The following is a 17788-nucleotide window of genomic DNA, read 5'->3' as shown; positions in this document are numbered from 1 at the left end:
GGAAAAAAAAACAAAATATCCCAAAGGGGTTCATCATTAAGGTCCCCAATGGAGGGGTCTATCTTCGAGAGTTTTGATATTGGGATTAGTCACTGGAGACATGTTGCTTGGAATCTTTGAAAGGAGTCTGTCACTGAAGTTGGTGAGAGAGGTTGGTCATGAATATCTGTTACTATACAGTGTGACTGGGGGTCTGTCATTAAAAATGTGTTAGGGGGTCTGTCACTGGAAGTCACTGGAATTAAATTGTTAAAAGTCTGATATTGGAGTGTCTCACTGGGGGTTTGTTACAGTGGTCTGTCACTGAGAAGTCTTTCATTTAGGGTGCTGTCACTGAAGATCTGTTGATGAGGAGTTTGTCAGTGGGTGTCAGGATCCCTGTAGCTTTGTATGTTGCCTGCTGGTGACACTGTGGTATAGCATGCCTGGCATGTGCTTCCACAGACAACCAGCAGGTGGCTTTCTCTAGAGTCACCTCCTGATTTGGCAACACCTATGACTTCCCAAAGGGGTTTATCATTAAGGTCCCCAATGGAGGGGTCTATCTTCGAGAGTTTTGATATTTGGATTAGTCACTAGAGACCTGTTGCTTGGAGTCTTTGAAAGGGGTCTGTCATTAAAAATGTGTTGGGGGGGCTGTCACTGGAAGATCTGTCAAGTAAATTAAGTTATTAGGAGTCTATCATTGGAGTGTCTCACTGGGGGTTTGTTACAGTGGTCTGTCACTGAGAAGTCTTTCATTTAGGGTGCTGTCACTGAAGATCTGTTGATGAGTTTGTCAATGGGTGTCAGGATCCCTGTAGCTTCCTATGTTGCCTGCTGGTGGCACTGTGGTATAGCATGCCCAGCATGCACTTCCACAGGTAACCAGCAGGTGGCTGGCTCCAGAGTCACCTCCTGATTTGGAAACACCTATGGCTTACAATTAGTAAGCCTTTATATGCTGGCTTCCCATGATTCCCTCTGCCTTAGCATTGGACCTGTGTACTAGAAATCTTGTTGGTGCTCTGGTGACTTGTCCTTTTGCCCTGTTTGCTGTCACTGTATGTTTTAGGTTTCTTGCACTATTCACTGTTTGCTGCACTGTGTATGCATTCATTTTCCATTAATACAATTAGCACATGACAGAGTTTGTGGCTTTTTAGTGTATGCAGCCAATGTTGGTCTGTTCCTGTTGGTAGAAACGCTGACACTGGGAGATCTGTTACAAGGGGTCTGTCACTAAATAGTCTGGTATTTGGAAAGTTGGTAACTAAGGGATCAATCATTCAGGGGTTGCGTGTCACAGAGGGTGGCTTTAAAGTGATGGCAAAACTAGGAATGTAGCGCACTATAAGACGCATCTGTCCATAGGACGCACCTAGGTTTTAAGGAGAAAAACGAGAAAAAAAATTTACGAACTAGTACTATACTATGCAGCTCTCTACCCTCCTACATGGAGATATCGTATCATTACGGCCCCCTGCTGTGTAGGCATTGGCTGTTGTGGCCCCCTGCACCGAGCGACCCCATGAATTTCTCCTTACCTGTGTGTTTTCATACTTGGCTCCATGCCTTACCTGAACATTGGTGGATTGTAAATTTGGATGTAGGGGTTTGTTGGGCTTTTGGTGAATTCTTTAAGTGGCCAGATATCCACCTTTTCCAATGAGCACAGAGATGCTATTTTACCCCTTTCTTACAAAGACCTAAATATTATAGGTATAAACCCCTCAAACAAATATTATAGGTATAGGCCCTCAAACAATATTCCCACCTTGCCCATTAACACCTATATATTACAATACTATTTCTGCATTTTCATGAAAATAAGAATTTGTTGCTGAAATTTGGTCATTTTGCTGATTAACATTTAGTAATTAAGACAAGATGGATTGTCAAAGAGATAATGGTGTAAGTACAAGTCATGGGAAATGTCAAGCTTCCTGAAATGGAAATTCCCACAAACCCAACCCTTCACAATCCAATACAAGTTACTTTCTGGATATTCACAGCAATTTACATTAAAAAGGTTGTTTGTGAGGACAAATACTTCTCGAGAAACTGGAGTATCAGCCAAGCACACGTCCTCTCCTACACATTGTAGTGGGGGGAACTCTTCTGTAACTTTCAAACAATTGCCCTAGGCAGCAGATAGTATTATATTGTGTTTAAGCACTTAGCATTTACACAAACTGCACAACAATAACCCCCTGGGCAGTACACAACTTGCTCCAAAGAAACTCTGAAGGGAAATCTGCAAATAGGTGAGAGATCAGTCATTAGACACTATTATGGGTAGCTTTGTTGTGCCATATAAAGATCATTAGCTGAGAAAACATATGATGGAAATCAGCATAATGGGAAAATACAGTCTGGCATATTATACAAAAAACATCTCAACTCCATATTGTGATCTTATCAGAGGTTAACCTAAAGTTATGTCATCTGTGGGCTCTGAGCTGGAGCTGTTCATATGACAAATGAAGTCTGTTAGTGGGGTCTGTCACTGGGGGTGTCTATCATTGAGGTCTATTACTAGGGATCTGTTACTGAAGTCTATTATTGGTAAATGACAATCTTTGCTGCGTGTTAATAACCTCATCTCACCAAAACAACAGATTTTCACCTTTCAGAATCTACTGCTCAGCTGTTGGTGGAAACAACTAAAATTGGTGATTGTTGTCTAGAAGACTTTCCTTACATTGGAGAGATCTCTCAATTTATGGTTTCTGTCCAGGAGAAGGAAAGTGAAGTAAAGGAAAGGAGTGAAGGAAAGTCTCCTAGTCACCCAAAAAAATCAAAATATCCCAAAGGGGTTTATCATTAAGGTCTCCCATGGAGGGGTCTATCTTCGAGAGTTTTGATATTTGGATTAGTCACTAGAGTCCTGTTGCTTGGAGTCCTTGAAAGGGGTCTGTCATTAAAAAACGTGTTAGGGGGTCTGTCACTGGAAGTCACTGGAATTAAATTGTTAAAAGTCTGATATTGGAGTCTTTCACTGGGGGTTTGTCACAGTGGTCTGTCACTGAGAAGTCTTTCATTTAGGGTGCTGTCACTGAAGATCTGTTGATGAGGAGTTTGTCAGTGGGTGTCAGGATACCTGTAGCTTCGTATGTTGCCTGCTGGTGGCACTGTGGTATAGCATGCCCAGCATGTGCTTCCACAGGTAACCAGCAGGTGGTTTGTTCTAGAGTCACCTCCTGATTGGGCAACACCTATGGCTTATATTTAGTAAGCCTTTATATGCTGGCTTCCCATGATTCCCTCTGCCTTAGCATTGAATCTGGGTCCTTGTACTGGAAACCTTGTTGTGCTCTGGTGACTTGCCCTATCACCTCCTGCTCCTTGTATATAGTTGTATTTGTCCTGCTTTTTCATGTAAAATGAGATACTTCGGTATATACAGAAGATAGAGACAAAGATAAAAATGTATATATATTTATTTACATAATAATTACCACTCAGCATGTAACATTTTACAAATATGTTAAACAGAATATAATTCTCATCCAAGAGATTAGAAAGTGAAATTCATTTTTTAGATCAATAATTTGACTTTGATTACGTAAATTATAATAATCAGCATTTTAAAAGATTTCCACGTACCCGACAGTTGTATTTTCCCCCTGTTTATAGCCGGCACAGGTCATGTCCTTCTTAATCATCTGGTGATTTGAATCATAGCCTAAACTGGCCCGATACACCTCTTCACACTTATCATTCCCAAACAAGTCCATCTCCACCATCTGCAAGGTATTAGGAGTTTGGAGTTTGTATGAAACAAAAAGGGGTATATTAAAAATAGTGCAACATGCTGAATATATACAGTGACAACAAGTTAAATACAATTGTAAAGAAAATTTGGAGCAGATACAGGGCTGGACAGGATATCAGAGGAGGGATGGCCAGAAAACCAGCCAAGAATTCAGTTGCAAGGATACAGATCCAAGGCGTAGGCACAGCAAGGCATGTGAAGCTGGAATAAATAGTCTCACATGCAGCAAGCTCCCTGTTGGTTGGCAGTGGAAGCACATACAAGGTGTGCTATATCATAGTGCCACCAGCAGGCAACCTAAGTTACTGCAAGTTTCCCTTCACCATGTTCTCTATCATTGCACACCTTTTACCATGTCAATCAATTACTGCACCACGGTGACCCACTTTGCACTGATCATGCATTATCTCATATTGTTAGGCAGAATTGTTTGGATGTTTGGAGATTAGAAAGTGAAATTCATTTTTAGATCAATAATTTGACTTTGATTATGTAAATTATAATAATCTGCATTTTAAAAGATTTCCACGTACCTGTCGTTGTATTTTCCCCCTGTTTATAGCCGGCACAGGTCAAGTCCTTCTTAATCATCTGGTGATTTGAATCATAGCCTAAACTGGCCCGATACACCTCTTCACACTTATCATTCCCAAATAAGTCCATCTCCACCATCTGAAAGGTATTAGGCGCTTGGAGTTTGTCTGTATGAAACAAAAAGGGGTAATATATAAGTAATATAACTAATATACAAATAACTGCAACAACTGTTCAGTTTCCAAAACAACTTAGAATCTCAACTTCCGATCCAAATTATTATTTGATTAAAGTATTCTTTACCTCCTTCTTTGATGCCCCCCATCCTGTAACCCAACAAGATGTTCCCTGTGGTAGTTGGAAATTTGGGGGTAAAAGGCAGACAGGACTGATAGAATAGTTGGAAGAGACCAGCTCATTGAGCTTTATCAAGCCCATGTCCCTACTCGATCCTTCTTCTGTAAAGTCAGGGTGGGTTATGACACTTTTTACATCTTTTATTATCACACTGGAGCTGCTCGGGTCCAAGAGGTTTGAATTGTTAAGTTCATAAATGGACATTTTGATTGTGTTTGGTCTTAAGGTACTGTGACAAGAGGGAAAAATGAAATTAGAGATCAACTTTAAATTGTACTAATATATAGAGTATAAAAAGCACAATTTTGCCCATGTAGGAAAAGATTTGCATCAACATCGACTCTCCCAGCAGCACATTGTCACCTTTCCTTTGTTTCTCCTCTGGTAGGACTGGGAGTTCTGTTTGACATTGATGGCACTGAGCCATTCACCAATATCTTATCCCGTTCTAAGGAACATATAAATTATAAACGGTTGATAAGTGTGGTGGGTTTGGACAACAAGGCAAACAATTGGATCCGGAAAGAATAATTTCAGAACTCCAGGGGAGTCTCATGGTTCCCTATACCCAGAAGTGCCGGGGATTTTCTTTACTCCTAAAAACTAAATAGATTGTTGGGTCACTGCTGGACACAGCACGTTATCATTACCTTAGCATAGCCTTTCTAATTTATTCCAAGTATCAAAAAATGTATACTTTTTGTTTGTTTTTGTTGAATACTGAATGCCAAATAGACTTCTGAAGACAAGAAAATAACATCGGATCCAAAGGTTACATTTAAAAACGTGTACCAGCCCAGACTATTCAATTTTTTAGTAAAAATATCTAAGTTTGACTAGTTTAAATGCAGCATGCTGGAAGAATAAATCATTTCAAGGTCAGTGGTAGCAGTAGAATACCAAAGTACTTTCTTCATCAAACAATGGGCAGCCGCCGCCGCCACAAGGGTTGGAGAGATTATGGACCCCCCACACAAGGGTTGGAGAGATTATGGACCCCCCACACAAGGGTTGGAGAGATTATGGACCCCCCACACAAGCGTTGATCCCTATCTGGCTGGAATGCTGTAACAAACCTTTTTCCTCCTCTTAGCCTTATAAGCCCCCCATGGACTGTTAAAAAAGGAAAAGCCAATTACATTTTCAGCACCAAATTTATATACTCTGGACACAGAGTCAGGTACTTACCTCCCAGCCAGAGCAGCATAACACATAAGATCGTTTTCTGCATTGTAATGCTGTAGAGGTTTTCTTTCCAAAATCTCTGCTTTGCCTGGTTATCTGTATTGAACATAGGCAGAGTTTATATAGTAGCTGAAGCTGCCAAACGGGTTTTCTCTTCTTATTACCATCCCAATTTAATTGTAATAGCTCTGCAACAATTCTAATTAATTGTATGTTTTTTTTTTTAATTTAGTTTACTGCAAAGTGTCCCATAGCTACAACAGTAACATTAGGTTTGCAATTTAGAACAAATATTCCTCAATTTTTCTTTTCTGTATATTTGTAAATTACATGGTGCATGTTATCAACTGGGGTTGTAGGGAAAATTCACTTTATATAGTGAGTGTCTATATATCTTCCCAGATACCTGTCCCCCCACCCTGGGAAATGTGTATTAGGGTCCAAAAAGGTACCCCTAGCCATTCCCTGAAAGGGTCAGGTAATTCACTAAATGATTGCCATTGTGCTATGATAATGGCAGTATATCAGACCCAAGACTTTGTATGACAGTTCTGCTTTGCTTGTGTAACAAGGTGGAAGTATTTGTGGGACTAAGTGTCAGGAAGAGTTAAAGAACAACACAAAACACTCAAGCACTGCTGAATTAAAAGGTATTACTCATCTTTATTATATATATAATAATGGTCCAAAACACAAACAGTTCCATCAGCAAGATCGTTCCACTCGGTACTTCACTTGGCTTTATTATCTCCTGTTGCTAAGCATGGTAACAGCTTGAATATGCTCATGGGTCATGTCAAGCTCCCTGAAAGTAGAGGAAATATTTTGGAAATTGCTTTCTACACATACACAACAATTTACATGAAATGGTAGTTTGTGAGGAGAACATTTGGTAAAGGAGAAATACTCCTGGAAAATTGGAGTGTCAGCTTGGTGGAGATGCTCTCCCCAAGATCATTCGAGCTGGAGAAACTCGTCCCTAACATGCAAACATATGGAAATCAGTTACATCATCCAGCATTTATACCAACTGGACAACAATAACCACGAACAGTATATTTTCTAAAGAGAGTCTTTGGGGGAATATCATGTAAGTGGGGAGAGGTCAGTTATTGGATGCTATCATTGGTATCTTTGCTTTGTCATATAAGGATCAATAGCTAACAGATGATGTAACTTATGATGGCTATTAACTTAAATAGGAACTATATCACAGCCTTTCCTAAACTTTATTTTGAAATGAGAGGACAGTCTGCCATAGTATGAAGAACTACTAACAACCTCTGGAGGAACCCCGAAGTTGCATGGAGCCCTGGTTAAGAAGGACTGGTCTAGAGCAACGTACAAAAAGAATCCAACTACATATAGTTATTCTGCCATTCTTTAACCCAAAGTAATGCTATTTTCATGGTATGATTAGCACTAAAGGCAGCCAATATCATAATTAGGTCATAAAGGGAGAGTCGTAAATATGTGGCATAAAATTCTGTTGACTACAGAAAGATTGTGAATATGAAATGCCAATATATCATAATTGTACCACTATGTTCTATAATTGATGAACACACCTAAAGAACATGAAGTGCTTTCTTGTAAATACACATGGCTTTCAATTAATACACACCTCATATTTATTGAACACATTGGCCCTGATTTATGAAAGCTCTCCTAGGCTGGAGAGACTACACTTTCAGAAGTGAACTGAGTGATCCAGAAAATATGGAATGAATTTTTAAAAATCATTTTCTATTTGCTAGCAAATGTTTTGAATCCTGAACCAGATCCATTCCAGGTTTGCTGAATCACCCAGTTTACTTCTGAAAGTGTATTCTCTCCAGCCTTGGAGAGCTTTCATAAATCAGGGTCATTGCGTAATAAATTTTCCAAAGAGTTACACCATGTAATCGTTCCTTGTACTTTGTAAATGTTCAGTGATATTATCTTATTCTATCCAACACACACAATCATATCACTCTCGGTATCATCCTGCTTTGTTTTACATACAGATATGCAACGCATATACACTTTCTCAATATACCTTTCAATGTATGGTTTCTATGTATCATTTGTACGCACAATTTTATGTTAGTTTATCCGATTCACAATTTTTTCAAGCACAATAGGGACAGAAAAAAACACCTAAGGATCGCAATAGGAATCAAATGGGTGGCAAATTTATAAATTCATGAGTGGAAATTATACCAGCAGAGAGTAATCTCCCGTAAAACACTGAAATAAAGGAATAAATAAAAGGGATCAAGGTGAGAATAGAGGATTAGGAAACACATACAAGTGCAAAACCTATAGAAACCCCCAAACATGAATTTGTGAGCTTTTTTGAAAGCAGTAAGCAAAGAAATCAATAAATCATATGAAAATAAGAAAATGTACAAAATTTATGTCAAAAGCAAGAAAAAGTGCTTGCATGTTAAGATAACCCTATTATTATATACCCTATATATATGTATAGTATAGTAATTATATAAATAAATAGCAAAAAAACTGTAGAGGAGTCAGTAATGTAATTATGAAGGTGAATCAATATATCAAATGTGTTTGAAAATTCTTATGAATGAAGAATGTTACTAACAAATTAGTGGAGAGGGTCAGATTTATGATGTCATAAACAAAGAAGTCAATGCATTTCTAAATGTGAAATTTCCTAAGCTTCCTACTCTCTACAGCTTACTCAAGATTCATAAAAATGCCAAAGATCTCCCAGAAAGACCAATAGCCTCAGGATAGGTTGCTTTTTTAGAGAATCCAAGTAAACTGGTAGATAACTACCTTTGCCAACATGTATACATTGTCTCCCTTCTTTTTTAGGAGATACTTTGGATTTACTAAGATTAATAGAGGATTTAAACATTTCAAAAAAAGGTAGGTTGGTAGCAGTAGACGCTCACGCTTGGCAAGACAGGGCCACAAGGGGGCGCTACAGTTTGCATGGAGCTGCTATGAACCCTGAGAAGGGCCAAGGCGCAGAGTCTAAGCAGTAACCAGGTCTTCTCCAGAGCCTCTGATGGTGAGGATGCTGTGCTGCTGGTTACCGCCAGGTTGCAGTCCTCGGGCACACCAAGGTGGGCAGGATGAAACACGGTGCCAAATCACTAAAGAAGAATAGCTGAGGAAGGCCGGGGTCGAGGCAGGCAGCAAGCAAGAGAGATCAGATCACAAGCCAGGAGTCAATTACTAGGGATCCATTAGACAGACACCAGTGACATAGGGGCCACTGTAGACACAGGGAATAGCAGACACTGAAAGCAACAGGAGGCACAGTTGACACAGGAATATCCACAGAGAGGAACACTGGAACAGTGCAAAGGAATGGACTGGAAACAGCTGACTGGGCCACAAAAAGGGTAAAAGCAAGAGCTGGACAGAGGAAGCACTGAATTAGGCAATAGGTTCACAGAAACTAGCTCAACAGAACTAAGGGCTCGGCACTAGACCAAATGGGGATGGAAAAAATTATTGTTTCAGATAAAACTCTCGAAATGTATCTTCCCTACATCTTTTGATGGCGAGGTTACATCATTCACCTAGTCAGCTATCATTCACCTAGTTTGGTCTGGGGCCAGACCGTGAAGCAGAAATCCTACATCTTCTCCTGGGACCAAGAAGCCATCTCTAAAATTATTGAAATAATGGGGAGCCAAAAGATCTTCTCCAAAAATGTTATAGTATGGATTAGATAATCCATCCGGGCAAAGGTCGTTACTCCTCTTCAGGTTTATAATAGCTCTCAAAATTTTCCCCACTTATATTTTTGTTCAAAGCTTTACCATGGTCCTGCAGCAATCTTAGCAAAGTGATTCTGAAAAAGAATTCTTCCAGCTTGGCTCTGTACATATGTGGGGGGTCGAATATAATTTATGATAAAAGCTATGAAACGTCTTTATTACTGAGATAGGGGTCTTCCATCACTTAATTTATTTTAAAGTTCAGCTTTTAGATGTAATTTGTTCACTAATAGAGTCCTTAGTTTGCCTCCCCAAGTAAAAAAAAAAAATATGTTCAAACCATCTCAATGATTTTTCAGCCCTGGAGGTTAAACATAGATTCAACTCCACCCTGAGGGATTCAATTTGAGACCATAAATTTGGATTAGGCTGCTGTTTTTGTTGCCGTTGCAAGTCAAGTATGGCCTGTTGCTTTTGATTAATAAGTTTTAGGGTATGTCTTTTAAGATTGTTGGCCAGGGGAATTATGTGTTCCCCAATATTAGCCTTATGTGTATCCCAATTAATTGTTTGGGGAAGTCTTATTAGGGTCGATAAATCTGAAGTATTTGGTTATTTTGGTTCTGATGGAAGTTGGAACATCACTCAGAAGTAATCAGACATACCTTTGTTAACTGATGAAGCAATGCAGAGATTTGGCAAGTGATGGTGCTGCTAGTCACTCAGAACAGGGGCTGGGGATCAGATGTTCCTGCGCTTATAAGGCCATCTGTTTGGCATGTGGAACCCAGTACTGAGCCGGCATCGGGAGACGAGTATGCGCAGAATTTAATTCCACCCTCACTTGGTGTAATTAATGTTAAAGCCACCCATGTGCCGATATTGGGTGGCTCCTGGATTCATAACTAGGTTACGGATCCAACAGGGAAGGGAACCGCTTAAAGAAAGTGTTAATGTCTGATCCACTGACAACAGTTATCTTAATATACAGGTGACCAGAATCTAACTTGATATGGATATGTTGGAACACTAATAAATTATTAGACATTATATATAGATACTGTATTTAAAGCAATACATGGCATTTATATGTCTAAAAGTGGTACATTGTCTTTCATAAAAATGTATTTTACAGTATAATATACCAGTATGAGTATAATAAACTTTGAAACACAAAATCATGTCAAAGTTTATTAATAAATATATTTTTTTAATGATTTAATTTATTATTTTGACATGATTTTATTCTTCAAACTTTATTATACTCATACTATTATATAATACTGTAAAATACATTTTCATGAAAGACAATGTACTGCTTATAGACATATAAATCCAGACAGAAATGAACTGCCCAGGAGAAGATTGCTCAACTGCCCCCAGGGAATTTATCAAGTTTAGCTCAATCATACAGGAACAATAGAACCCAGGGAAGGTAAACATTTCCATTAGAAGAACCCAAGGTTTAAGGGAAGGAGAAGAGGGTAACATGGGTGGAGGGAAAAAAAACCTCTAGATATTACTTCAGCATGACAAAAAAAAAGGGGATCTGAAAATCTGTTAAAAAAAGGGAGCTCGTCCAGTAGGAGTCATCAACTCCAAGGGAGGCCATGTTTACCCCTTCCAATTCTCCAGGAAATATAATACCAATTACAATAAAACTTTCCACTTCAATAACTGAAGCATAACAGTGAGTTTAACAACAATAATAGAACTACCGGTAATTGCAGCTGAACTTCAAAATAAGGGAAAAAAATACAATAACTATTAAGAATATAAACTTGCATCCACGGTTCAGCAAGGACAAAATCCCTGCATAATGAAAATTGAAGAGACATCAAAAGGACTTAACATAGACTGAACATTTCTGTAGTTAGAGTCCTTCAGGAGTTCTTCTGTCTAGTTTTAGGAGAGTCGGATGCTTGAGTCCAGAGAGGAGATAGTGGAGCTGCAGCGCCATCAGCTGGAGGCTGAGGTGAAGTATCAGCAGAGATGAATCCCAGTTCTTTAAGTAGTAATTCACCTTCAGCAAAAGTAGAAAAAGTTTGGATTTAGCTTGGAACTGGAAGCATATTTTAAATAAATAAGCCCAGCGATATTTAATGTTGTTCTGCATCAGCTGTTGACGTAGTGCTTCAAAGTCTATGCGTTTTTGAATTGTGAGAGGAAAGAAGTTGGTATAGAATGTCCATCAGTTAACATATCGGAAAGGTTTCTACCACGCTCGTGAGGACTTCTTTCATTTGATAGACGCGTGGTTTAATGATCACATCCCTGGGTCTAATCTGCTATGGGCTTTGTGTATTCTATCAAATTTAAGGTGCAAATCATCATGTTCGGGAATAACCCTTGCATTAAGCCTTTCACCATGGAATCCAGGACCCTAATATACTCCGGGAGGCCTCTAATGAGGAAGTTGCCCCTTCTAGCTCTGTTTTCCAGGTCTTCAATTTTGTTTTGAGCTATTTCCAGGCAGTCATACAAAGATGTGATAGCATTGGTATTTTGTGATATTAGATACCTCCCAACATTCCCCCAACACTCCCCCATGTACTGGTGAAAGGGCTATTAAATGCCTTTTTCCAACATCAACTAATGGATGTCTGGCATCTTTTCCTTCCCTCACCGAACATACCTTCCTTATGCTGACCTACATAGAGTAACTGTATGATCCATTGGCTGTATTACCTTTTCAGATCATGCACTGATTTCCCCCTTGTATTGAATTGTCCCACACAGAACTGGGTGTTGAGATGGAGCCTGAATGAGTCTCTACTCCAGGACATGGTGGTGGCGGCAGAGGTATCCTTAGAAGTAACCCGCTACTTTAACACAAACAACACTCTGGGAGTGTTAGTATAGAAGGGTCGAAAAACAGTCATCAGGGATATACTGATCAAACAAGGTTGAAGCAAGGTTGATTCGAGCTCTCCAAACGCTAGGACTTTCACATTAAAAAAACTAGGGACGACGCTCAGGGCAGGGAGCTCCCCGCCCCTAGAGAAAGGCTTTCCTCCCTTTACCCTGGTAAAGCTAAAGCCATACTGGCTAAAAGTCAGAGAGCCATCTATGAATATGGCAATAAGCCATGACTAGGGTAGCCCGTATCCTGCCCTTCAGGCTTCCCCCCATTTACCCCTAATACCAACCTTCTACCTTTCTCCTTGCCAGCCCCACTCTTCCCCCTTCCAATGAAAACTCCACACCTGTATGCATTTAAATTGGCTGGTTGGTGTTTTGTGTTATTTAGTTGTTTACTAGGCCTCAGGGAGACACTGGGTCCTTCATAGGGGAAGGAACCAGCAGTCTCAAGCCAGACGCTACTGCTAGGGCTATACAGGGCTAGTAGGGCCTAGGTTCCTGAGTATGAGCATTCCTACCATCAGGGGATACTCATACAGTTAGGAGTTAGGGCCAGATTAGGGTGTCTGCAAGGGGTGACCATTCCCTTTACCCTAGGTATTTGAGGCCTAGTAGTTAATACACCTTACTGTTACCCTCCCCTCCCTGTTATACGTGACAGTATGTTGGCCAATACTCTCAGGGAACATAGAACACATTTGTTTGTTCCTTTTCTTTCTGCTAAGAAAGATAATACAATCTTACATACTAAATATACTGCAAGTACTATTTAGAACTCTAAAACTTTTTCAGACATCCCTCTGAAGCTCGGTATGCTCAGATATCTTCCGGCCTGAGGCAAAGGGCGGCAGATATCAGAGCATACCTGTCAGAGTCTCTTTCAATGGAAAAACGTGAGGTATTAAATGCCCAATCTCCCTAGATAAACTAAGTCAAACAATCAAAACTACTCCCACGAATAAATTCCCAGGAGCAGATGGCTTGTTGTTGTCTTACTACAAGACATATATATAGACATATATAGACAAACTAGAATCTCCTTTTTTAAAGGCCTTTAATTCTTTTACAACAGGTGGTGGGATGCCCTTTGACTCCCTGAGGGCTATGATTACAGTTCTTGCAAAGGAAGGTAAGGACCCCTCTTATTGTGCCAGCTACCGCCTCATCTTGCTCCTAATCAATATTTAAAGCTAAAATTCTGTCTTAAAAATTATTAACAGCTTACACAAGCTAATCCATTACAATCAAGTGGGGTTGATGGCTTCCAGGGAGGCTAGGATCCACCATGCCAAATCTAAAAGCATACCACTGATGCTCTTGTCCACCGATGCAGAGAAAGTCGATTGACTGGACTGGGTATTTATGGATTAGACTCCGTCACACATTAGTCTAGTCCCCCACATGCTCTCATGGATAAGGGCCATCTACTCCCGTCCAACAGCGATGGTTAGAGTGAACGGCTATCAATCTGACTCCTATGAGATTTCCTATCTCCAATGGCACAACACAGAGATGCCCCATCTCCTTTTTTTATTAATCCTGACTCAAGAATCTCTACTATGAAAAATCCAGGCTACTGAGGATATTGAAGGTTTATAGATAGGGAAATCGAAACAAAAAATTGCTTCATATGAGAACGACCTGCTATTAGCTATATCCACCCAACAATATCACTAAATATATTGAGAGAACTAGAGGTATATGGATCTCTGTCAAACTTCAAAATGAACCTTTCTAAATCAGCAGCATTTAACACCTTGCTCCCAACAGAGACCTATTGTAAGGAACTTACCCGCCCTGCGAGCCCGCGGTGTCCCTGGGGTTCCCAGCCACAGAGGGAGACGCCGCAGTAGCAGGCAGCATGGCCGAGGCTGCTGCTCTGCTCGCAGCTTGTCTGTCTATGCAGGCGGAGGGATCCGTCCTGGCCAAACTACTGTTCAGCCAGGCAGCACTCCTTGCATCCCTTTAGATGTGGTTAATGATGTTCATGCTCTCAGCACTCCTTTGCAAATGCAAAGTAGTGCACATCCTAGGGGTGCTGTGGGAAGAGGTGCGCGTGTTACTATGCTGTCTCGCCCGGGGGCAGGACATAGTTAGTTTGAATTCCCTGCGGCCAATCAGCCGCAGGGGATTTACCCCGTCTCCTATCAGGCGGTGTCAGGTGGCGCAAGGTCATTGGTCATCCTGGCCATTTAAGGAGAGCCTGTCCTTTACACCATTGCCCGATATAGCCTCTGTTACCACAGTGTGCTTGGGTGTGTCTTGTGTAGTTTAAACTTTTTAGTTTAATCTGCTTGTCATCTCCTTAGTGACCTGGTCTGAAACTAACGCTGATTGAACTCCAGCCCTGACCTCGGATTGTTATTGACCATTCTGCCTGCTGCCTGCCCTGACCTCGGATTGTTACTGACCTGCATTTGCCTTATCCTTCTGTACCCTGCTTGATTGGACTTAACCCTTGCTGTGCTGTACCATTTTGAATAAACCTGATTCAAGGATATCTGGAGTTGGTTGTGATTTGTGTGCCCAGGCGCATTACACCTATTCCCTAATGAAGCATATAACTTATCTAGGTACAAATATACCCAGAATATTATCCGAGATTGTGCCCCTGAACTTCCTGTCCTACCTGGCCGGATAGGACAACAATATTTCTGTTTTTTCCTGGCGAGGTCAAATACGTATTGTTAAAATGAACGTACTACCATGTTTTCTATACAACTTCCAAAGCCTGTCGGGGAAAATCCACACCTCCTATTTTAGAAGTTCTTCTTCCTGCATAATAAAATTTGTATGGCAAAACAGGTGCCTTAGATGAAGCAGGACACTGTTCATGCATTTTAAATCAGCAAGAAGGATAGGTGTTCTGAACCTCTTTACGTAAATATTACATTCCAGCTCACCTATCTAGGGTCATAGATTGATATCATCATCGACAACTTAAACAATGGGTAGCCTTGGAACAGACATTTTGCCAGACACTACTCCATTTACTACCGTGGTTCAACAGACCACCTTCCCAGTGTCTGAATATGCACCTTACAATAGGATTAATGTGAGACATATGTCTCCCAAATCTACACAAATTGGAGCTCTGGCCCTCACCGTCTCCTCTCCTGCTGATCCTAGGCATCCCATCCTTCCCTTCAGGCATGGAAGATCCTAGGTTTCTTAGGCTTCTGTCTGCCAACATTTGTAGAGCCCATTTCTTAAGCTTTAGGGGTGGATGGATAGGGATGACCTGTGCTCTCAGCCCCTGGGACATATGGAGGACGACACAACTTTCTAATTTCTTATGTTCACACCACCTGGGGGAAAGGTTCTGCAGATCAAGGATGCTGTTCGAGATATGTGAGGGTGGTGAGGTGTAAGACATGCACTGACACATAAGGCCTCTATCAGTAGCAGATTTCAGGAATCAAGCTACAAATTAGTCCCAAGATGGTATCTCACTCCTGCAAAACTCCACCAGCCAACTTTTGGGGGTGTCAGACAGAGGTGGGTACTTTACTCCACATTTTCTGGGAAAGCCCGCTTTTGCTGGACTTTTGGGGCATGTTTACTCAACAAATGACTGATAATCATATCCCAGATGACCCAGCCTTGTTCCTCCTCCAGCACAACTCCTTGTCCCCCAAAATGTACAAACGTTCAATAATCACAAACATGACAATGGCGAAAGACTGAACCCCAACCCCTGATGTGGCTGTGGTTCCAGCAGGTCCAGGAAATCGATAGAATGGAAGACTTAATCCCTCTCCGCTAGAGGGATGAGCAAACAACTTTATAATTCCTGGTGTTATTGGTCTGAATTCTCCTCCTCTCAGGAATATAGGAACACAGCCAGAAGACAATTGAATCCCCTTGATAGGCATGATACCCCTTATTGGGCATGATCACTTGGGAAACCTGAACTGGATGGATAGCTGACAGTGATCCCCCATTACATTTGATAGATGACTATTTTTGAATACACTGTTTCTTTTTCTCCCATATAGGTTATTTTTTGCACACAAACCATTTGTACTTTCAGTTTTATTTTGAGTGTTGTATTGGCAAGATTGCTAGCCACTGAGCCTCCCTCCCAACCAACATAAAGCTGTACATGACTCCTTTTAGGCAGTTTTAACAGTGACGCATGCACAAATTTTTCATATTTTGCAGTAATTAGGTCGTTTTAAATGTCTACAAGTCTCAACTGTCTATACTCATCTTGTCCTAAATATATGTATATGTATCATTGTCTTGAAATCCCCTTCCACATGTAGCTAATCATGGGTACAACAGGGCATGTGCCAATAATAGTTAAGAATAGAGTTATAAGAGATTATGTAAGAAATATTGTAGAAGGTTGGCTATGATCTGAATTGGAATGCTCCAGCCAACTTCTAGGTTTGCCCAAATGTTTTATAAAAAAAGAATACACTTCAGGAGGTTTCTTTTGGCTGATTGTATTCAAAGTGATTTTGAATCAGCATGTAACCCACACTATGAAAGCAGAATTTTGGGCAGATTTCTGATCTGGAGCATTTAGGTATGTTTTACTGCAATGCCAAGGAGGAAAGATATTCACTTTAATTTTTGAGAAGCAATTGTTGCTTCTAGAAGTCCATTTTACGTTTTGGTCAATTTACCAGTGGTGGAGGTCCCAGCAAATCCACTCCAATGTCAGATTGTGCAATGCTCAGAGAACTTGCAAAACAACCCCAAGGCCTCAGTTAGTTCTAAGTTCATGACAGTAAAATTATAAAAACATTGAACACGTATGTCTTGTTTGGAAGGGTTGCCAGGTGAAAGCCTCTTCTCTCTAAAATGAACATGGCAGCATGGCCCAGGTTTGTAAATGCATCTGAACAAATCACAAGTCTTCAGTAACAATGTCCTTTGAGCAGACAAGATCAAAGTGGAAATGTTTGGGCACGTTCCAGCGTCGTCCTCCAGCTTCGGGTGTCCTCTCCGGGAAAAAGAAGCCGGCCGGCTTCTTCTCCCTCCGTGCGATGATCCAGCGTCGATCGCAAAAACAAATACTCAGCTTCTCCCTCCGCTCCTCCGGACACGTCTTCTCTGTGCAGTGACGATCACCGGGGTTTTCAAAATTTTGTAATGAGTTCCTTTGCATTGAACTCAATACAAAAAAGCTGTATTGAGTCCAATACAAAGAAATCCTTATATAATATATGTATAATTGTATTATATATATATTATATAGGTACTACTGTTATATAGCTACTGTACATTACATTATACACTATTTTTTTTAAACTTTTTTTTAGTTTTTTTTTAAAGATTTTTTTTTTTTTAAAAGGTTTTTTTTTATGTTTTATAAAAAAAAAATTATTATTAAATTTATAAAATTTTGGACATATTTCGGTGAGTTACGCGGTAATTCGGTGAATTATAGCCTACAATC

The 17788-nt window shown here is 40.4% G+C and overlaps 1 protein-coding gene across 1 annotated transcript in view; it reads right to left on the bottom strand.

Annotated features, from left to right (window-relative positions):
* The window catches only part of LOC140334683 (serine protease 33-like), a 28309-nt gene extending 23693 nt beyond the window's left edge, over positions 1-4616 (bottom strand). Inside the window, exons 1-2 of the mRNA XM_072416924.1 lie at positions 4595-4616; positions 4291-4458 (exon numbers count right to left, since the gene is read on the bottom strand). Of these exons, the coding sequence (XP_072273025.1) occupies positions 4291-4458; positions 4595-4616 (190 nt within the window). The remainder of the gene's footprint in view (positions 1-4290; positions 4459-4594) is intronic.
* Positions 4617-17788: the final 13172 nt, after the last annotated feature.

This window comes from Pyxicephalus adspersus, chromosome 7, assembly GCF_032062135.1.
Source record: "Pyxicephalus adspersus chromosome 7, UCB_Pads_2.0, whole genome shotgun sequence".
In the NCBI taxonomy this organism is placed as follows: Eukaryota; Metazoa; Chordata; class Amphibia; order Anura; family Pyxicephalidae; genus Pyxicephalus; species Pyxicephalus adspersus.
Note: the sequence above shows the minus strand (reverse complement) of the source record. Positions and strands in the feature narration are given on the sequence as shown.